This window comes from Leptonychotes weddellii, chromosome 15 (genome assembly GCF_054177405.1).
Source record: "Leptonychotes weddellii isolate Sample4059 chromosome 15, ASM5417740v2, whole genome shotgun sequence".
Taxonomy (NCBI): domain Eukaryota; kingdom Metazoa; phylum Chordata; class Mammalia; order Carnivora; family Phocidae; genus Leptonychotes; species Leptonychotes weddellii.
In genome coordinates this window covers 4,966,987-4,989,283 of record NC_138383.1, presented here as the reverse complement: position 1 = coordinate 4,989,283, position 22,297 = coordinate 4,966,987, and the positions used below count along the sequence as shown (strand labels likewise).

General features: G+C 53.1%; 1 protein-coding gene across 1 annotated transcript; it reads right to left on the bottom strand.

The window, feature by feature from the left end:
• Positions 1–732: 732 nt before the first annotated feature.
• Positions 733–21,803, bottom strand: RNF157 (ring finger protein 157). The gene is made up of 12 exons (XM_081804439.1): positions 21,711–21,803; positions 19,537–19,608; positions 18,865–19,024; positions 18,596–18,708; positions 15,815–16,053; positions 14,975–15,083; positions 12,976–13,087; positions 12,359–12,537; positions 12,011–12,076; positions 10,918–10,966; positions 9,056–9,166; positions 733–3,579 (listed from the first exon to the last, which is right to left on the bottom strand). Exons 4-12 carry the CDS (start codon positions 18,677–18,679, stop codon positions 3,458–3,460), a joined length of 1,071 nt encoding a protein of 356 aa, XP_081660565.1. The 5' UTR covers positions 18,680–18,708; positions 18,865–19,024; positions 19,537–19,608; positions 21,711–21,803; the 3' UTR covers positions 733–3,457.
• Between the last annotated feature and the right edge of the window lie 494 nt (positions 21,804–22,297).

The window sequence follows — 22,297 nt, the reverse complement described above, 5'->3', positions numbered from 1 at the left end:
TTCCTTTCCTCTCTTCTGGGCTCACGTTTCTGTGCCCTCTCCCACCCTCCCCACCCTGAGCGTCGTCTCGGTGCCCGCAGGCAGGTCCGACTCTCCGATGCCACCTGCCGCTCAGGTCCCGGCTGCACCGATCCCAGACGCCCCGCGGCGGGTAGGGTTTCCCGGTAAGCGGCTCCCTCCCCTCCCCTGTACTCTGCAAGGTTCCCGGAAGCTGACTTTCCAGAGGCTTCTGCGGAGGGGCTCTCCCTCCTTTTCAGATAGCTGAGGAAACGGAGCCGGTGAGTGAAACTCAAGAGAAGCCACGACTCGCTGAATTCTCCTCGCAGGGTCATTTGCCTCGTTAGTGTCACCAACTTTTAAGTGGCAGGGACTAGGGGTGGGGGGACACCAGGGGCTTCCTCGTCCCTTCCCCTGGCCTCCCTCCTCCCACCAGCTTTCCTGCTCTCCAATTATTGAGGAGCTGCAGTGGTGGAAGTTCTCCGGTTTAAGGGTGAGGGTGGGGTGCGGGCTCCTCACTCAGGCCTCTGCCCAGAAGCAGGAGGGCAGGGGTGGGAAGCCTGTGCCCACAGGGTGGCACGTCAGTGTCCACCTCCTACCCCGGAGCATGTCTTTCCCTACCCCATGCCCTCTCCCACTCCTCCACTTCTAGATCCTCTTGAATAAAAATATTTGAGCACTGGACAAAGTCAGAGATTTTCACAAATAAGCCAAGGGCACAATTAACAGCTCTCCTTCCCTTGTAAACAGTTTTATTCGTTTTTAAGAATCATGCAGCAATCCATAAATATTGCATCCTTGACGTCCCCACTGTAGTGTGCCCATGAGTGTACCCACGAGTGGGAGGGGGTACACGGATGGTACCAACAGTCCACACACACACACACACGTGCACACACCAGGTGTGCAGGTCCTAAAGCGAAGTGATCAACCAGCATGCCAAGATCAGGCGGGCAGGACACGAACTCTCCCCAGGTGAGACGGCTCAAAGTGTGTGGGTCTGTGCCCAGGAGATGCCCCAGAGTTTATGTGGGCATAAACTCTGGTGTGTGGAACTGGGTGAGGAAGGGAAAAAGGCTCTGGATCACCACACCACCTGGAGGCCACGGGAGAGCTCAGACCTCTGGCGGGAGTTGGCGGGAGAAGCCACAGGCCTCCAGACAGTCTGTGCCCTCAAGTGAAGAGCCAGGCCCCCTCCCGTTCTCTCTGGGTCAATTGCTCAGAACATGACTGTCTCCAGATGAGGGACTGGGGCAGTAGGGTTGGCAGCTGCCCTGTTCCCTGATCAGGCTGACTAAAGAGCAGCTCCTTTGGATGGGGTATTTCTGCTTGCCTAAGAGCCAAATAAGAACAAAGAGGGGAGAGGGGGAGGGGAAGAGAGAGAGAGAAAGATGGAAAGCTCGGTCTGAGAAACAGGGGTGAAAGGGCCATTTCTAACCCAGGCATGTCTTGATTATGGAACCAAGGCCTTGAAGAATCTTTGTTGAGCCTCTTGCTGGGGGGAGGACCCAGCATGTGCTTCAGGAAGGACACAGGCTGGTCCTCCTCAGAAGAGGGTGATAATGGTTTCCCCTCAGGGTTCCTGGCCACTGTGGCTACTGTTTACCTGCATCTCTTTCATCTCGGTAACGCCACACTGTGAATACGAGGCTGTGTGCCACCACCCCAGGCTAAGGGAAGCTCCCCATTCCCTGGGGCTTAAACTTCAAGGACATCAGGAAGTGGGGTTATTGCTCCAATGTCAAACACACAAGGGGCTGTAAGAATATTGGGGGAAAGAAAGGACAAGGAGTGGGGCCTGAAGCAGCAGAGTCCATGGCAGGCCCTCGGAGAGGGGGACATGGGGACTCAGGACAGAAGCTTCGATGCAGGCTTGGTTCATGTCACGTCTGTCAGGACAACAGGCCTTCCCCCAACCAGGGCAGGACCTAAGCCATAACCACAAGGCCTGACAGTGCAAAGAAGCTACACAGAAGGTGCGAAGGATTCCCTGGGCACCGGGCTCTCTTTGGGGTGTTGGGAACGGCCCTGAAAAAACTCTTTCAGGTAACGATTCCAAATATGAAGACAGGCCATCATGATGGGCAGAGCTTAAGGCTCCACGGCATCTCAGCCTCACAAATGGCCGTATGTGACCTTGCTTCCCTATTTCATGCTCCACTAAAAGACCACCTTTCCCCAAAGCCAGTGGACAACACATCTGTCCAAGAACTAGGTGGAACCCACTGGCAACACCAGTGTTGAGAGAGGAGGAGTAACTCCTCGCTGTTTCAGACTTTTGTCTACTTGCCTTACACGGGGCTGAGGAGGGCTGGGGGGCACAGGATTTGAACAGTATCTCTGAATCTCTAAAGAGCCTGGGGAAGGAGTACCTCCCCATCCCCCCACCCGCCAGGCTCAGCAGATCTGGAAGGCAGGGGAGGGAAACCCGTGGGGTGGGGAGGCTCCCCCATCACCGCTAGCCCCAGCTCGGCAGCGTGCTCCTCCTCCTTTGGGACTCCTGGGCTCCAACTTGAGAATCACTGCTCAACCCCCTCCCTCTGCCTATTTCTTCAACTATTCACAAGAAGGGGTGGAGACAGGGATGATAGGTGTTAAGAATGCCACCTGACGGGGTGCAGTGATGAAATGTGAGAATATAGGACAGCTAACAACACAGTGCCTGGCAGACAGAAGTGGCCAAAAATGTGTTTTTTGAAAAGTCACCTTAGGATGGCGTCCCAGGCCTTCATGAATGCACCTGACCATGAATAACCTTCTTAAGGGTAATCATGTAACTAGGGGATTCTCAGATCCAAGGCCTCCTTCCTAAGCAGACAGACACATGAGGCCCAGGACACTAGCTCTGTGACCAGAAGCAAGAACTGTTTTTTTCAACCAACTTTTTGGTTGCCACCGTTTCTCATCCTTGAGAAAGGAGCTCCTAATGCTTTTTGAGGGAAACTTGGCTTAGAGTGCAAAATGGCTTTCCCTTCTCACAGGAGCCATCCCCCAACCCCACCCCAAAGTGGAGGGTTCAAATTGCTTATGATGTTCCAGAGACAAGAAAATGCCAGATGGGTGTTTGTAATGAAACTGCCAAAACTCCAGGTCCTCTTGGTACGCCCCCTAAGGAGAAAAAGATGAGAAACAACCAGCCTGTGGATCTCGGCTCCACCTGAAGATCAAGATAGGGTGGATACATTCCAGAGAGTCTCTGCAAAGGGTCCCATGAGCAGCAGTTCATTGAGAGGCTCCAGCCCACAAGGAGAGAGGAGGCTTCGAGTTCCTGCTGGTAGGGGAAGGGTCATGGTTATGGAGGAGACCGGGCTGGGAGCAGGAGCAGGTGGCTTCCACGTCCAGCTTTCATCTGGATGCAGTCTTCATGGTCTCACTGAGGACGCCCAGGAGACCAGCAGTCCCGTGAGGCCAGGATGGAAGGTGGGGGCAGGAGGGAGCCCAGGTGCACGGGCTGGGGCTCTCAGACGGCCAAAGGACCCCACACACAGGGCCTGTCCTCGGGGTCCTCCAGGCTGCCGGATGATAAGCGCCGGCGCTGTGCGTTCCGACGACTGACAACGTTGTCATCGGCCTGCCAGGTGCCTGGAGTGGAGAGAAGGAAGGGTATAGAAGCCGATCTCTGGCCGGGTCCAGACGGCCTCTCCAGCGGGACAGCCCAGGAGTTCGGCACGGAGTCTAGCAGGGTGCATGTTATCTGAAACTCCCGTGCGTGTGCACGGGCCACAGCGAGGGAGAGAGAATTGGGCGCGGTGGGCGCCTTGGGGGCAGGGGACTGCTCCTGTCCTAGCGGGCTAAGTACAGTCATGGCCACTGTGGAGACTATGGACGGAGAGGAACATGCAGGGTAGCTCTTGTTCTGTGAACTTGCCCTGCAATCCACTTCCGTGTCTTTGTTTAAGTTTGCCTGTATGTTATGGTGGACAGGACAAAGAAACCAGGTGTAGCTGAGGTTTCGCCAGGGCAGGAAGCAGTGGACGAGCGAGAAGAGCGTGTTAATGTGGGTCTGGTGTCAGTGTTTGCTGTGGGGGCTAGTAGCCCAGCAGGGTGCCAGGGACAGAAGGGCATGGGGGTGGGGAGCCGATGTGATGTCTGCAGCACCCCTCTTGCACACCTGGGGCTGTTCATCCCCTCCTGCCCCTAGCAGCCTGCTGAGGTCACCGTCAACCCCGGGAGACACCAGCCCGAGAGCTCTGGGATCCCCCAGGCAGCACGCACTAAACTTCTCATCCTCCCCCAAATCCGTCGCCACTCCTGCACGATCAGAACCGGCTGCTGGGGCCGGAAGCCCATTTTGGCTCCCCTGTCCTTGGTGCTCTGGATTTAATCCATCCCTGCCTCCTGTTTGTTCGCCTGTGGTCAGAAAACCTGGGCTTCACTCCTGGGTCCTGACTGCCTGGCTGCATGCTCCTGGGCAGCTCACTTCACTGGGAGCCTTGGTTCTCCCACCCATCAAATGGGGGCTGAGTGCTCTCCTCACAGGACTGACTCATAGGGTGTGCTCAACAAGCAGCCCCCACCCTTATCAGGCCACCCTCATCTCTCCCGGGATCTCCCCTCAACTGTCTTCCTGGCCCAGACAGGCTCATCCAATCCAGTGCAGCGCGAACCACCCCCCCCCAAGAGACAGAGGCTCCGGGTGAAGACCTAACTCCATGGGGTCCCCCGGCCCTCCCTGCGGCCTTCCCCGCAGCCCTCCGGAGCTGCACCTCTGCGCGGCCCGCCTTCATGAGGACCCCCAGCCCGGTGAGGCACGCTTGCTCCACGGTGCCCCCCAACCTGTCGCACCGCCACAGTGCGCATCTCACAGTGCGAGGGAATCGGGAACCCCTGCCCTCCTCCGGGGCAGGCCTGGCCCCTCAGAGGACTCCTGCAGGGGACAGACCCGGCTGCTCGGGTGCACAGGGAGGGCCCGAGGCTCACTGTGCTCGTGTTTGAGGGGGCTGCTCTCCAACGTCTGGGGTCAGCCTCACACTAGGGCCAGCCCAAGCCCCTCTAATGGTCTGAACACTAGGATTAAGTAGGTATAAACTGCTTATTTACCGTAAGGGTCCTGGTGTGATAATCCATCCTAAGGCTCTAATAGTCTGTGGAGGTGGGCCCCCAGGAAGAGAAGTGGGCGAAACAGAAAATTCGTAGGTATCTCTCACACCCAGATGGAATTTGGAGATTTCTCTTCCCTGGAGTCTGGGACATGGGTCAAAAGTGCTTTCTCCTCTAAGGATGGTGCTCAAGTGTGACAGGACAAAGAGAAGGCAAGATTGCCCTTTAGGTTAGGAACCCCCAAAACGCAATGAGCTGTTCGTTCACTTATAGAATTTGGTAGATGTCATACCTAGTCCTCAATGTTTATGGGGCAGGACTCCGGAACGGCGGCTGTTTAGTGGGAGAGACCAAAAGCAAACGGTGAACAAGAGAGAAGACACACACGCACACATTACAATCCACGCCGCCGCCACCAACCAGCTCGCCACGGGACGCCGGACCGACAGGCTGTCCTGACTCTGAATTCACAGGAGTGCTTGCCACCAACTCCACCACTCTAGGAGCCTTAGCCAGGGCTGAAAACCGTTCCTTCTGGAATAGCCTCAAGACTAGAGCTCCAGCATCTGTTCTCCCGGGCTTCTTGATCCACTCGGGGGCGAGGCGGAGGTTGAGCAGCGATAACGAGGTGCCCTCCCCCCTGCACGGGATGTGATGGGCCCTCAGCAAAACCCTGCTAGGGCTCTCCTGCGGCCCCGTGCAGCCCTCCAGCCAGACACTGGAGCTTGGTGACTGAAATCCTCCGTGGAGGTAGATCAAGGTGCCTTCCCTGCAAGTCCCATCTAGAGGAGGAGAAATGGGCGAGCAGAGAGACCTCTAGAGGTAGATTTGGGGAGCATATTTAGGGGAATTCCGCACACTCCTTTCCTGCCTCTACCAAGCCACTGATTAGATGTAAGCGCGAGAATAGTGTGATTGTCTCAAAGAGTTTCCAGTGGAAAGAGAAACCGAATTCAGATTTTCCCTTCGTGTCTATGAAGTGTAAACTTTCCTAGCAGCACCTCCCTCTCAGGTTGTGAGGCTTGAAGAGAGGAGTGACCTGAATTTCAGGTTTCTGTAGGTATTGCTCCGTTTCACTGGGTACGTCCACTCCTGCACAATGAGGTCATTTAAAAATATATTTCTATTTCCACCAACAAACCCAAATGAGTCTTGCTTTATTTTCTCCATCACATACACTACCCAGAATCTGTTCACAGACTCATCACTGGTGCCCTGGCCCCTGCTGCTGCTTGTGTGCTACTCCATCCGATTCCTTGGAACCACATCTACTTAGCCTGGCTTCACAATTCTAACCTGCTCACCACCTGCACCTGTCAACTTCGACTTCCGTCCTTTGAGACCTTTGAGAACAATCTCAGAACACGCCACCCCCTTGGTCTTGGGGCCCAAGAAGGCTCAGAAGCTTCTTAGGGGAAGAAGGGCTGGTGGGACATGGGCGCCCTCCCAGGGGCACCCCCATGAGTGCGATGAGAGTGGTGAGGATGGGGATCCGCGTGGTTTTCATCATCAGCTGGGTCTCCCGGCAGAGCGTGCGTGAGCATGGGGAGGACAGCATGTGGTGCAGGGGAGAGCATGGGAGGCTCCCCGCGGCTCTGCTTCTAGAAACTCAGCCCTCCATAAAGGGAGCAGTGCCACTTGGAGAGGGAAACAGACTCAAGCAGAGACCGAGTGCCTGAGAAGGTGTCCTGACGGCTGCAGAACATGGAGCCAAGCCAGCCCGCGGGCGTCTCAGTCACAGGATGGAAGTGTGAACTTAAGAGCTGAGCATGAGGAGGCCTATTTATTCCACGGGACCTACCGCAGTGGATACTCCTGTTATTAACCCAACAGATGCTTCCCGAGAGGTCCCCATCCCACTGCTACCAGTGTGATGCTAACAGCAGAACCAGAGAAACATTTTACCAAGAAAGCAGACATGTTTCCCTCTCCCCTAAGAGCCCTTGTGACCTCTGGGGAGGGGACAAGGGGACACCTCAAGTGCTTCTACCTGAGTTGCTCTCCCAACAGGCGTCACAGGCATTTGGTTGCACGACTGGCCTGAACTGTGAACCTAGTCTCGTCTCAGCCCGCTGGCTCTTGAGAGCACCATAAGGGACCCCGGGGTCCTTTCCTCTTCCCATAAGCAATCCCGTAAGTGGAATAAATATCAACAAGCAGGTTGGCCAGAGGGGGTCAGGGGCAGGAGGAAGCAGAAAGAACAAGCTCCGTTTCCACCAGCATGGCCTAAAACAGTTCCCGGCAGCTCCCTCTGCCAAAAAACGGGGGTGGGTGGGGGCACCCCTCGAGGGAGGCAGGAGCCTAGCCAAAGGATGGCTGCTAGAGAGCGGCCACAGACACAGGGCAGAGGACAGAGATGTCATCTGTCCCGCCTAGTGACACGGGATGCCAATTCAAATCCTTCTCGTAATGCTTGCCACAGAAGCATCCCCATGTTTTGTGGAGCAGGGATTAATTTATCTTTGCAAATATTTTTTCTCAGAGAATCTATCGAATGAATGCAGGCCCTTGCCAGTTAGGACTGGAGACGTAAGCAGGAGCCTCTGGGATGTGCACACGCCCAGCAAGCGTGGTGTCGGACACAGCGTGGCCGGGGGCGGGGGGGCGGGAGGGGACAGTGCTGGCGCAGTGAACATGAACTTCCACACGAAGTCTACGTAACAGAAATGAGCTTCAAAAGAAACAAACCAGACAGACAGATTTACGTTTGGCAAAAAGACGTGAAAAACAAATGGACAGACGGAAGCGAGGTGAGGAGTGGGAAGGCAGGAAGTGACGTGTGCCCGGGCCCCACAGCTCCAGTCCAGGCCCGACTGGGTCCACGCTCCCTCCTCCACCAGCAGGCGGGAGAAGCAGGAGGACTGACATGGCATCTTTTGGCCTCACTGAACGTCAAGAGTCCTGGGCAGTATCTTCAGGACACACTAAATAGAAAACAACCGGAGAGAGGCCTTTGAAAGGCTGGAGAAAGCATCTTCTGGGAATCACGGCTTCTGGGCCACCAGCCTGTGTGGGGCCAGGCGTGAGAGGCCTGGTGTCTCTCACAGGCTGATGGAGGGTGGCCGCCTGCACCGCTCCAAAGCCTCTAGCCGCTTCGCTGAGCGAGTAAAGCACTGGACCCACGATGTGACGTGGCTGTTCTGAGTTCAAATAAGTCTTCATTTCAGGGGATCTTGAAGGGATTACAGACACCACAACGTGGAGGACAATCTCTGCTGTGAGGGCGGTTTTGACCTAGTCCACCTGGGCAAGACTTGGCTTCAGAGAAGCAGTTCGTGGAGCCCTTGAACGAGCACATAGACTAGAAGGAGGTGAGTGCTCACAGTGTGATTAGCATGGTTCCTGCGTAAGAAGTTATCCCAGGTTCAGCTTAGTATCAGGAGAAGGGACAAGGGGCATGTCGATAGTCCTGACCAAATTTAAAGTTAGGGCTCCAGGGAGCATAGTCATCCTCGACCCCTGACCTCCAAGTATAGTAAGTACAATGCGACTGGTAACCCAAAGCTCACTGGCTCAGAGAGCCATGTGCTAATCGAAACCACGTCGGCTTTCAAATTCCTCCCTGCTCCTAACTAAACAAATTCCTTCCGAGGAGCTAGGGATCGGATCCCCTTTTCAAGGACTCAGGCTATCTTTCTAAGACCTTCTCAGAGAGGCAGGGTCTGCCTCAAACTTCCTGTTGATGAAAACAAGACCAGGCCACCTGCCATGGGACACGCCCCCCAGGATCGGGGTGGAGGGCGGCGAAGTCAGGCCAGTTCGGAAGGAGAGGGGGTTTTACTCCTGTCTTCCTGTCCTAACAGTCTTGCTCAGAGCAGGGTTTGCTGGCTGCACAAAGTTCAAGGACTCTCCCGAGGCCTCCTCACTTCCTTCCAGCATCTGGCTTCCAGCGTCCTAGCACAGCCCAGGCCTTCTTGCAGGAAGGGCAGGGCAGGAGGTGGGTGTCCCAGGGTGAGAGCAGGGGTGCGAGCAGGGGAGCGTCTCCCACCAAGTTCATGTTCAGCAGACTGCCACTCACCGGGTAAGCAGACCTCAGGGCACAGCTTATTGTCCAGTGCTTTCACGCTGGCGATGCCAAAGTCATTGTTATTGTCACACTCCATACCTAGAAATGCGCATGTCCTCTGGCCTGTAACGGAGTTAACGCAGTTAGAGAGGGGCTGGCTGTATTTGTTCTCTGCTTTGCTGTCCTTAAAAAAAAAAAAAAAATCTTAAGGATGGAGACAAAAAAATCAAATCATATGTTAAAAAAAAGACAGTAATTAAGTGGGTAAAGAGTGGACAATAAAGGAATCAAACTGCGTGGGCCTGTCTGTGTTTTTGCCCTGTCCTGCCCTGTCTCCTGAACTGGCCCCTTCCCAGCAGGTGGGGGAGACCACTGGAGGGCTGCGGGACGTGGGCTCCACAGAGAGCCGCACAGGGGGCGTGGAGAGAGGCTGCCCCTGCTCCTGCCTGCGTCTGTCGGGGCCCGTCGGGTGTTTATGACCGCAAGGCTCTGTAAAATGATAAATACATAAAACAAAAACTAAAGGTCTCAGGTTCCATAATTTTGCATATTAGTCAGGATCACCACCTTCACAAAATTATGTTTTATTTTCCTATGAAACTTAGTTTGTTATTCTGAGTGTGTTTTAAGGGTCTGAGCACAAACCTACGGACATGTAAAGGGAAGGGGAAGGTTTCAGATGTTATTTTTCCTAGCTTCCCCCACGCCTCCGGTCTTCTCTTGATGAAAGGGAGAGGAAAAAACATAAATCCATTGTGTGGGCTCTGGAATGTCAGGCGGAAACCACCCGCCACCCTGCATTTTTCAGAAGCGAACATTCTATGGGGGGGAAGCGATCACAGAGGGTGAGACTTGGGAACCTCGAGGACTGAAGGCATCAACCAAGTGGAAAAAGCGCCCGACCCCGTCTTGGGTTGGCGTGCAAGTGTGGCCGAGGCGCAGCCTTGGCGGCCAGGCCCTCCTTCGGGGCGACTGGGTCAGGCGGGAGTGGTCAGGCCAGCATGCACACCCCTCAACTCCCCAAGCGACGGCCAGCGCTAAAGCAGAAGCAACGAGGATGACATCTGCGTCCAGGCTGGGGTCCAGGTGTGCTGTGGAGGTGCCCTGCTGCGGGAGGCCCCTCAGAGCAGCACAGGACAGAGATGCTGGCTCCCGGAGCCGGGGCGATTCCATTCCCAGGGGACTCTCCCCGCCCCCACCTCCTCTTCCCACTTCCTTGCTCTGGAGATCATTCCTTCTCTCCCAGCCTTCCTGGACACAAAACACTTCCATCTGAAGATATAATGGAGGCCTGAGTTACAGTAAAGAGAGTCATTACAGCAGCCTACAGATCCTTGTCTACGCTGAGCTGCAGGTGTCGGACTCTTTCTCACACCTTCTCTGTGCCCGCTGGCCCCTAAGGTCTCTCTGCTACCGAAACATCAGCCATCTTCTTTGCTAACGCAGAACCAAGCCAACTGCCTGACAGGCCTTTCTCCCAAGTGGAGGAAACCGTTTTACTGCTGCTGCTAAACATCAGAGCCGCCAGAGCAGCTCTGTGGACCCGGCCGAAAAGTGGAAGCGGGAAGGAAGGTGACGGGGGCTGCCCAAGAAGCTTCAGAACCTAGTCCACGCAGATACAGAGCTCCCCGTGTGCCTTCTGCAGCAGCTTCGTCCTGACGTCCTTGGCGCTGAGGCCTTGAAAGAGCCAAGAAGACCACTGTGGTCCTCGAATACTCTGCTTGCTCTGCTATTCCATCAGGAAGACAAGCCTTCCCCAACAGCCACACAACTGAGTGGAGCCACCGAGTCATACCAGTGCCCCTTTCTGTACCCTTTAAAGATCACCCAGGAAAGGAATCTAATGAGAGGGAGCAAAAGACCAGGTCTTTTACCATCTTCCTGTGTGGGCGATCCATCCTCTTCCTCTATAACATCATTTCCCTAGGACAGAAGGAAGGTGCTATGAGTCTATAAAAGCAGTGAAGTGAATATATTGATCGGCTGAAGACAGAAGTAACTGGCCTAACGTATCTCACTCCAGGGCCTTCGTCAATAGCACACATTTCCCATCGTGGCTGAGAAGCCTAGGAGGCCTGGCAGAGACAGATTTTGCTTGGGGAGGCATGGTCTGCCCACAGGGACTAGGTCTGAGCCCCATTACAGACGTACCCAGGGAATGTCAGGATTAGCCTTGGTAACAGTTTAGCTCATACTGTCTCTTGAAGGTGGAAATAAACGTTGTCAAATGAAGAAGCAAACAGTAAGATCATAAAACTTCCAGAAATTCCTTAGGATCCCAAACCCTATCCAGATACTCCCATGAGAGCATCTGGCTCAAGAAAAAGTTCTAGTGCCCTCACTGTGACCTGGGCATTTCATGCACTTCCTGAGCACCTCCGTCAGGGCATTCTATGCTGAACCTTAATCCTGTCCCCACCACCTGCCATGGGGCTCCTGGATGAGTAAACAGTTTATTTATATTTTAGTAATCTCTATACCCAACGTGGGGCTCGAACTTACAACCCTGAGATCAAGAGTTGCATGCTCTTCTGACTGAGCCAGCCAGGCGCCCCTGGATGAGGATATATAGTCGGGGCGGGGGGACAGGGGGAGGCTAAAACCAGGTCACTGGGGTCTTCATGTCTCCCAGTGCCAGGAAGTTCCTGCACCGCAGTCATTCTGTGTAAATCCTAAGTGAACGAAGGACGACCACATCCTCAGGTCTAGGGTCTGGCCGGGAAGAGTTCCCTCTAGGACTCCCTCCAGGACGCCTGTTACACGCGACCATTGTGCTGTGCTAAGGGACAGTCCGCTGACCAGCACGCACAGCCACTCTTCCCTCTACCCCACACCCCACCCCTAACTGAGCCAAACACGCCCCCTCGGAAGGCTTCTTCCAGAACAGCCCCCGTCCCATCGCACCCCCCCGCCAGCGCCAACAGTCCCTCTGAGGGGAGGGAGCCCTGCCACCCGCTACCGTGGTACCTCTGCGTCCTGCTCTTCGGCGGCCAGGCCCATGAAGCTGCTGTCTGCAGACCGTGTGGGCATCACCTGCCAAAGAGCAGCAGAAATCAAGGCCCGGACACCACTGCTCTCCCACCCGGCCCGCCGGCAAACCCAAACCAGGTCCTTGGGACAGACGTGGCACCAGACGGAGGAGTCAGGCGTGAGGGAGGCTTTGACTCAACGGCCCCACCTTGTTTTCCATGGCACTCCTTCCCAGCACAGCGGGCGACCTGGCAGGGATCCCTGGCAGGCCCTGGGTTGAGCTACTCTGGACGCGTGTGCAGAGCACAGAGCAGCAGAGACAATGCCCCCTCATCCCTCCCCTACCTCTCCTTCTGAGGGGGCCCTGCTGGCGGCCCGCGGCGAGGGGAGCGCCTCTTCCTCAGTGCCAGGGGCAATGTAGGAGCCGGACATGGAGGAGAGCGTGTCGGTGCTGATCTGGGAGTGCTGGCTCTGGGAGGACACCATGGACATGACCGACTGGGCCAGACTGCTGCTGGCAGGGTCTGCGGAGCCAGGGGAGGAAGGAAGGAGATGGGAGGTCAGGCATGGCTTCTGGGAGCAAACCGAGGAGCAGAGCGGCCTCCCTGTGCTCACGCAGCGGGGACGACAGTGGCCTCGTCACAGCCTCATCGACAAAGGTTTAGGTTTCAGGTCTTCCGAGGTTCTGCTCCTTCACATTTTAGAGCTCAGAACCCAACCCAGGGAGCAAGGATCTGCTTGTCCCTGAGTCAGCGTTCAAGGAGCCCATGACAGCAGGGCCGGGGGTGAGATGAGCCCTCCCCGCAGTCGGCAGCAGGACCCCCCGGCCTCTGAGAGGGGCCTGGTTTTCACGCAGCTTAGGTATCAACCTGCCGGCCCGAGTCCCTCTGGAGGGGCTGTCGGGAGCGCCGAGGACTGGGCCGAGCAGAACAACGTGAAATCGCTCCCGCTCCCTCGTGTACCTTCTGGGGAGGAGATCGTGGAAGAGAGAGGCGTCCCCGTGCAAGATGACTGGTCGATAGCTCCCGAGGATGACAGGGTAAGATTCTCACTTTCTGGGGTTACACCACATTCCTGGAGGGAACGGAGGAAGGGTGTGAGGGCCAGGGGCCCGGGGAAGGAGGGAGCACCGGGAGGGCCGAGGGCCCCAGTGTCAGGAGGCTCTGTGCGGAGCAGGGGCAGTTTCTCCCCGCAGCCCTGGGCTGGAAGGGCTGCCTCCCAGGGGAGGTGCCGACTTCAGTCAGCACATCCTGCCGGAGGCTCAGCATCTGCTCGGGCCATACAAAGGCTGGAGCTCAGGTGACATGGGAACACCCCGGGTTTCCCAGGACTAGAAACTGCTTTCCTTCTGAAGAACACAAAACCAGCAGAGGCCTCACGGCCTGCGACGCGGCCCCACTTGGATATCGGGTTAGTTCCAGCTCTACGATCCTCGCACAAACACCCCGTTTGCCTCCCACCCCCCTCCGGACACCCAGCTAGCAGCCCCCTGCGCTAGTACCCTCACCCCGTCCCGGGCAGATGGGGGTTCTGTCCCCACCCCCTTTTCTCCACGAGTTCTGTGGTTTTGTTTTTTTTTAAAGTAAGCTCCACACCCAACGTGGGGCTTGAACTCATGACCCTGAGATCAGGCGTCGCTAGCTGCACCAACCGAGGCGGCCAGGCGCCCCAAGGAGTTCTGTTTTTATTGGACTTCAGGCACTCCGTCCTGCCTGAGCCAGGGAGGCCTGCCGAGGGCTCAGCTGCTCTCTGGGAGCCCGGTCTGCAACTGCGTGGGCCATGCTCTCCCATACCCCTGGCCTGCTCAGCGCCCCAGCTTTGGCTCTGGGCCTTTGCATGGACTGCCCCACCACCTAGAATGCTTCTCTTGCCTTTCTCTACGAGTCTAAAAAACGCCAAGATCCAGCTTACATGCTACTCCTCCAGCACACCTCCCTGGTCTTCTCCACTTAACATAATCTCTCATGTCTCTGCCACCGCACCGTACTGTCCCTGCTCTGGGGGAGCTCTCTATAGTTCATGTTCATTCATTCTCTATAGTTAAGACTCATTCACTCGAGGGCGCCTGGGTGGCTCAGTCGGTTGGGCATCTGACTCTTGGTTTTGGCTCAGGTCATGACCTCATGGGCTGCGGAATGGGTGCCGTGTCAGGCTCTGCGCTCGGCAGAGATTCTCTCCCTCTGCTCCTCCCCCTACTTGAGCATGTGCGCGCGCGTGCTCTCTCTCTCACAAGTAAATAAATAAATCTTCAAAGAAAAAGCATCATTCATCCACCCGACAAATACGTACTGAACAACTATGTGCTAGACACAGTGCTGTAAACTGTGTGCATGTCCTGTCCCCAACTAGACCCCGAGGACCCAAGGTCAGGGACCGCTTTATCAACTTCGCCTGTTGCAGTTCACCTAGCTCACTGCCGTACAAAGAGCAGGTGTCATAAGCCTGCTAAATAGAGCCCGTGGGGCTCACGGGCAGCACCCCACCACACTGGGCTCCCAGCGCACCTCGGCCAGGCTCTGCAGCCACTGTCCCTATGTCTGGAACCCGCCTTCCTCAGACGTTGGCACACTCTCACCTCCTTCCATCTCTGTCCACAGACTATTCTTTAAAGACAGCAACCCCCTCCTCTAGCCTCGAGCTCCCTCTCTCCCCTATCTGACACACTGATCCACAGCCAGTTTTTACTGCCCTGGTGTCCATCCCAACCCCAATATCAAGACAACCCCAATATCAAGACAACCCCAATATCAGCACCCCAAAGGCGAGGACTTTTGTCGTCTCCTTACTGCTACTGTTCTCAGCGTACAGAACGGCGCCTGGCACCTAACACAGGCTCAATATATTGTTGAAAGGAGGAACGGAAGGAAACCTTGGCCTGAGGAGCGAATGAAAGCGCATGGACCTGGAGAGGCTGGTGGGACAAAAGTACCTGCAGGTCCAAGAAACGGAGAACGAGATTACCTCTTCCAGATGCTGGGCTGAAGGCCTCTGAGAGAGCGGGGTCTCTGACTCACTGCAAGAACGCTCATCTTCCTCTTCATGCAACACGGAAGAATTCTGGGACACAGACCTGCAAAAGTCCAGAGAGAGGAGCATCTGAAGCCAGTGTCCATGTAAAGAATGGAACTGGCCTGCACTCCCGTTAGCCAGACTCCACAGGAAGAAGAAGGCCCAGAGGGAAGGGGAGGGGAGGGGCGGATCCTAGGTCTTAAGAAGGAGGATGGAGGTGGGAAAGAGCCCTCTGGAGGGACTGAGAGCCCTTCTGGGTGTCAGAAAATCTCCACTTTACCTTTAACTCCTTCAATAACTCGTGTCCGAACCAGGAAAAAACCACTGACATTTTTAGGGTCTCAATTATTTTTATCTATAAAATATGCTCCTTACTCTGCCACAGAAAGCTTCTCATGGCTGGTGCCTAGTTGGGTTTAAATGCCTAAGAGGTACAGGTACAGATCATAATGTCCTTCAGTCTTTAGACTATGCTCCCCATGGGCCTCACTGACCCCAGGGATGTCCTCTTCCCCATACCCCGTCCCCCTACCAAAAACACACAAGATGTGCCTGTCTGGATTCTCCTAAGTACCCACATGCCACCTTATTTCCGCCCCCTAAGGAGTGGGATAACCTGCATGAGTGTTAGCCCCAGGTCTTCCGTGAAACGAAGAGCTCTGGGAACAGCCCAAAGGGTCTACCCTGCCCTGGGGACCCAGGACATGAGCCAGTACTGAGGAGGGGAAAGATGGAGTGAAAGCATATCACCAGGGACCCCAGGGTCAACACGGTTGAGCACCAACCACTCACTTGGAAAGACTCTTTTTGAGCTTGATTCCTTGGCTGCTGCAGTCAGACAGGCGGTCGAGCGGGGAGAGTGTCCTGCCAGGGGGCAGGTGGCCATCGCTGCCGTAGGAGGGCAGCATTCCTGACAGATGGCCATCTCCAAGCACGTGGAGGGCTGGGACCGCTGGGGACGGGGTGAGGGGCCCATTGAGGGCTTCCAGAAGAGACACCACTTCATAGCCTGGCGGAATGTTCTCTGAGGACTAGGGCAATCAGAGACGGGTTGAAAAATTAATTAAGTACTCTTTGTTTTATGGCATGATCGTGTTTCTTGCTCTACACTTGAAAAATGTTTTCTTTTACATCTGGTCTGGCAAGAAGAGCTTCTGTAAGAGGCCAAAGAAAGATAAAATGTCAAAGAAACCCATATTCTTAGATTCTGCTTCGAGATGAACTTCTTAGTAATGTTTATTTTTTTTATCGTAATGGAAATATATGTTTATTACAGGAAATTTGAAAAATACAGAAAGATAAAGAAAAGGGGGGGCGAAGAATCAGTAATAAAATCTCCCAAAATAAAACCTTCATTACCATTCTGGTATATTTTCTTCCAATCTTTTTCTCTGTATGGTTTACACAGTTATACTCTGTAAATAACAATTTTATACCCTGCTTCTGTCAGCAAACATAAATATTTCCCTTCACATACGTCCCCTTTTCATAGAGTCCACATTTCCTACCTCTTCTACTCATGCTGGGGATTTAGCAGCGTCCAACATTTCCTACTGTAAACCACATTTTTTTCTTTAAGATTTTATTTATTTGTCAGAGAGAGAGCACAAGCGGGGGGGCGGGAGGTGGAGAAGGAGAAGCAGATCCCCACCCACCGAAGAGGGAGCCCAAAGTGGGGCTCGATCCCAGGACTCTGGGATCATGACCTGAGCTTAAGGCAGACGCTTAACCGACTGGTGCCCCTTATTTATTTATTTATTTATTTATTTATTTATTTATTTATTTATTTATTTGAGAGAGGACACATGTGGTGCAAGTGAGCAGGGGGAGGAGCAGAGGGGGCAGGGGAAGGAGAGAATCTGAAGCAGACTCCTTCCTCACTCAGCCCTGAGCCCAGTGCGGGGTTCCATCTCAGGACCACAAGATCTTGACCTGAGCGGAAGGAACTCTTAACCTAACAGACTGCACCAAGCATATGCCCCCCATGGAGTCTCTTTTAAAAAGCTTCCGAGGGGCGCCTGGATGGCTCAGTCGTTAAGCGTCTGCCTTCGGCTCAGGTCGTGATCCCAGGGTCCTGGGTTCGAGCCCCACATCGGGCTCCCTGCTCAGCAGGAAGCCTGCTTCTCCCTCTCCCACTCCCCCTGCTTGTGTTCCCTCTCTCGCTGTGTCTCTCTCTGTCAAATAAATAAATAAAATTAAAAAATAAAATAAATAAAAAGCTTCCGAATCTGAAAGGTGAAAAATGGTATCTCATTTTAATTTGCATATTGTGGATTTTTAATGTGGTTAACTTAAAAAAAAGACGTTTAACCAGCTAAGCATCCTCTTCTAAGAATTTTATTTATTTATTTTTTAAGATTTTTATTTATTTATTTGACAGAGACAGCGAGAGCAGGAACACAAGCCGGGGGAGTGGGAGAGGGAGAAGCAGGCTTCCCGTGGAGCAGGGAGCCCGATGTGGGGCTCGATCCCAGGACCATGACCTGAGCCGAAGGCAGACACTTGACCGACTGAGCCACCCAGGCGCCCCAGAATTTTATTTTTTTTAATTTTAATTTTAATTTTTTTTCCTCTTCTGAGAATTTTAAAAAATATCTTTTGTCCATTTATTTTCTGTTTGATTCATGGGAGCCATGGCAAAGATATTAGGTTTCTCTCTGATATAAATGTTGTGAAGACATTTTTTTTTCCTTAAATGATTCATGGTTTGCCTTTTAATTTTAATCCTTTATACATCTTTTACACACCTGAACTTTTAATTTTTTTATGTGGTAAAATCTACACTTTATTTTTTCTGTAGCATTCCTCTGCTTTTAAGCTTAGAGAGTCCTCTCCCATTCAAAGTCAACTAAAGACTCACCTAGAATTTACTCTCAGTCTTTAATGTTTGGTTTGCTTTGCTTTTGCTTTAATATAGTTAACTAGTTACTCTGTCTGGAATTTACTTGTTAAGCTGGTAAGGAGTGAAGTTCTAAGCTGATTTTTCCTCCCTAAATAGCTAACTAATTATCCTAATACCACGTACTGAAGGAGGGCTCTCCTCCACTCGTGTGTGAATGTGGAGACGGCGTCTGCTAGGACCACACAGCTTCCAGGCTGCATTCTAGCGCTATCTACTTGCACCGTGGCATGGAAGTGAAGTATGTCATCCACTTGGCTCCCAGTTGCTGGAGCCATGAAATGGGATAAAGAAAAACAGTTACCTCCTTCAAGGACCCAGATAAACGTAAATGGTATTCCAGTGCAAAACAGTCATCCCCTTGTTCCTGCTTAGGGGGAGCTCCTGACTGGGGTGAGGAGGCAAGCAGGCTGCTCCAGGCACGGCGAATATTAACTGGATGCCGAATTCCCAGGGAGGAAAAGGGGGATTTAATGATCAGTATCCAATTTTCCGTTGTAATACTGGTTGGTTTTAACACAACATGACCTCAGCCAGCTTACTAAACACTGCAGCTTGTCAAGGTTTAATTACTTGTTGCAAAGTCAGGTAAAGAAGGATGAAAGGTGCAAAGAGCCAGCAAGGAGACCAGAGCGCGTGCTTCCCGGGTGGTCCCGGTGCCCAGCCCAACTCACCGAATGCTCTTCTGAGTCAGACGTCTGGGACGAGATGATGGGGTTAAAGCTGGTTGGGGACAGGGGGCCCAATTTTTTCCTCATGGCCCGGATCTGGAGCAGTGCCCGGAAGGCTAGAAGAAGGAAACAGAACATCAGGCCATCCCGGTGCAGGAGTCAGGATGAACAGGAGCCGGGGCACAAGCCACAGGGCCCCCTCCCGCGCGCCGGGCAGGCGGTCAGTTTGCAGACCCTCCCGGTGGGTCTCGGCCTGCGGCTCTGGGACTCACGCAGGCGGCAGATGGGGCAGTTGTTGGCCTGGTAGCGCAGGGTGTCAGCACACGTGTTACACAGACAGAGGTGGCGACAGGGCAGAATCAGAGTGTCCCGCACATCCGAGAGACACACCACACACTCGGCACTGTTATCGCTTACTTCATCCTCAGCCACCTATCCCGGGAGACAGAAACGTAGCCAGTGACACAAAGACCTTGGCGTCCTCTGTTTTCTTTGCAAGCAGCTTGCCTGAAGAGCTGAGACGGGGAGTAAGAATAAAATCTTACATTTACTTTGGACTTTACAGTTTAGCACGTGCGTTTGCATACTGGGTTTCACTTATTCTGGGAGCTGTTTATCTCAAGCCATCCTAGGGGGCTCAGACGGTCGGGGCAGAGACATAAGGAGACCACACGGGGAAGGGCGGTGGCCATGTGGGAACTCTGCAGGGTAGCCGGGTAACTGAGCGGCCAGACCTCTGCAGAGGAACTCCTCCAAACCTGCCAAGGCTTTTCATTTCCAAAGCGATGTAAGCATAAGCATCTGGAATGAGGAAGAAAATACCCTCCTCGGACCAAACTGATTCCAGAGTTTGGAATGCTAAACCCCTAGATCCTAGCTTCATCAGAGCGTTTCTCCCTCTGCCTCCTGGGAAAAGTACATTCAGAATTTTGGATAGAACTTGCCTTAGAATCTTGTGTGTTGTACTTGTTTTCAATTCCATAGATCTCCTGAAGGAGGTAGCTGACCCCATCTACCTGAAGAGCAAACAGCAAAGTTCAAGGGCAGGCTGACTCCGGAGAGAAAGTGGGAACTCGCCCCTCAACCTTCTCTGGTAACCAAGGACTACTGATCCACAATGGAAAAAATCAAAGGCCTAGACAAGTAAAGGATGCTTTTATTTACTTATGTTTTCTCTTTGACAGGGAAAAGAAAATCAAATGTTTAATTCACCCACCATTATGCCCAAGAGGGAACATAAAACTACTACAACACTAATTGTGTACTGCAGCTCACTGTTACGGACAGGAAAGCATAGTTAGGAAAGGCACAGACTAGCAAAAGGGTGGAAGAATATGCATCAAAATAAAAGCATTAGCTATATAATAGAAGTGAAGTGTGGACATTATAAAAATAAAGGAAAGGAGGGGCGCCTGGGTGGTGTAGTCAGTTAAGTGTCCAGCTCTTTGTTTCGGCTCAGGTCATGATCAGGTGGCGAGATTGAGCCCTGCATCGGGCTCCATGCTGAGCACAAAGTCTGTTAAAGTTTTTCTCTCCCTCCCTGCCTCGTGCTCTCTCTAAAATAAATAAATCTATTTTTAAAAAGATTTTATTTTTTAAAGATTAATTAATTTATTTTTAGAGAGAGAGAGCGCACAAGCGGGGGAGGGGAGCAGAGGAAGAGGAAGAAAGAGAATCTCCTGCAGACTCCCCGTTGAGCACGGAGCCTGATGCAGGGTTGGGTCCCACGACCCTGAGACCACGACCTGAGCTGAAATCAAGAGTTGGACGCTTAACCAACTGTGCCACCCTGGAGCCCCATAAATAAATAAATCTTAGAAAAAAATAATAAAGGAATGGAACAGAGAAAGAAAGAGAGGAGAAACAGGCAAGGGAAGGAGTGGAAGGGAAAACATGAGAAGAGAGACAGAAAGAGAGTAGGACCTTGAAGGGGAGGCCGATTGAGCCCCTCCACCTGCACGAGCCACCCCACCACCCACATGGCCAAGGAGCCCTCTTGGCCCTATTCCTTAAAACCCCAACTTCAATGCCCACTTGCCCTAGCCTGGGCCATGTCAGTGCCAAAGCAGGCCCTTCCCTTGTTTCTCTCTGTGAGCCCACTCCTCCCTCTGCTTCACCTCTGTCCCACTGAGGTCCTCCCCTAAGACTGAGCCTGTCACTGATTTCATATCCCACTCTCCAGTTTGACAGAGTCTGTGGCTAATGTCAAGCTGGCAATAGGAAAATAGAGAAACCATTTACCTTGAGCTACCCTAGCCTTTCCATCCTCTCTAGGTGTCCTGGAGAATGAGGCCTCCCCATGAGACAACTCACCAAGGCTTGGCCTTCCCAGGCAGTACCCTGGGCTCAAGATCTGTTTTCTCCTCTACCTTTTAAAACTTGTTTCAACCTACTAATTGATTAAATTGGAAAGGATATTATCAACAAATTTATACTCAGGTGTTACTGACTGCTACTGACCTCATGAAGAGGGAAGAACATTTAGCCACCAAGAATGAATAATGCATCTATCACGCATCTGCAGGGGAGCCCGCCAATGCCCCTGGCACCACTCTCCCCTCCTCACTCTCTCTGACTCTGCTCCCACTCCGGCAAAAGTGGAAAAAAAAGTACTGGCACCTAGCAGGGGTTAGGAGCAGAACTTGCCGGTCATTCTGGAAGGGGGCAGGTGGCCAGTAAACTTGGGATTGTAGAAAAGCGGTGGTGGGATGAATTAGGGCCCTGGGCTTAATTGGCTCTGAATTGGACCCCAACACTTTATCCTTTAGCTTGGAATGTTTCTCACCCTGGCATTTTAAATAAAAAGAGCTCTCCCTAAACCTGATGTCAAGAGACAAATCTTGTCCTTTCATTTCTCAAATCCTTTGCTCACATAAGAGCTGCTGCAACACCAACAATTCTGGAACAATAAAGACACCCAACATCAGTATTCCTTTCAGGCCACCCAAGGAGTTTCTAACACACAAAAGTACTCCCTTTTTTACTTTTCTTTGATTTAAAAAAAAAAAAAAGGGTGGTGGGAGAGAAGAAGGGTGCTTAGCAAAAGAGAAAAAAAGAGAAAGATCAAAAGAAAGAAGGGTGGGGGGACACAGAGGACCCCTGGCCGTCAAATACTTACCACTTGTTTCTGTTTGAGGGGCTTGACGCAGAAAGTTCCATCTGTGTGCTGGAATGAAAGAGAACAGTTATGACCTGGAAGGAGGGGCAAGAAGGTACCAGGTGTTCTTGGTTACTGCTCTCAATTACACATGCGTGCGATTACAGATTCCTCACACCCGCAGGGCCTTCCAAGTATCCAGTCTGACCTTTCCATTTTAAGAAGAGGAAACTGAGGCCTCGGGAGCTGCAGGTCACACAGCAAGTTGGCAGCAGGGCTGCAACTAGACCCCAGGGTAGCCTCCGGCTTGACCACAGCCTCCGAGCCAGACCCATCCTGCTGCACTCAGGCAGCCGGCAGACAGGGCTGCCCGCGTCCCCACACAAAAGCCAGTTAAAAGTAATAAAGTGAGGGGCGCCTGGGTGGCTCAGATGGTTAAGCGTCTGCCTTCGGCTCAGGTCATGATCCCGGGGTCCTGGGATCGAGTCCCACATCGGGCTCCCGGCTCAGCGGGGAGCCTGCTTCTCCCTCTGACCCTCTCCCCTCTCATGCTGTTTCTCTCTCGCTCGCTCTCTAAAAAATAAATAAAATCTTTAAAAAAAAAAAAA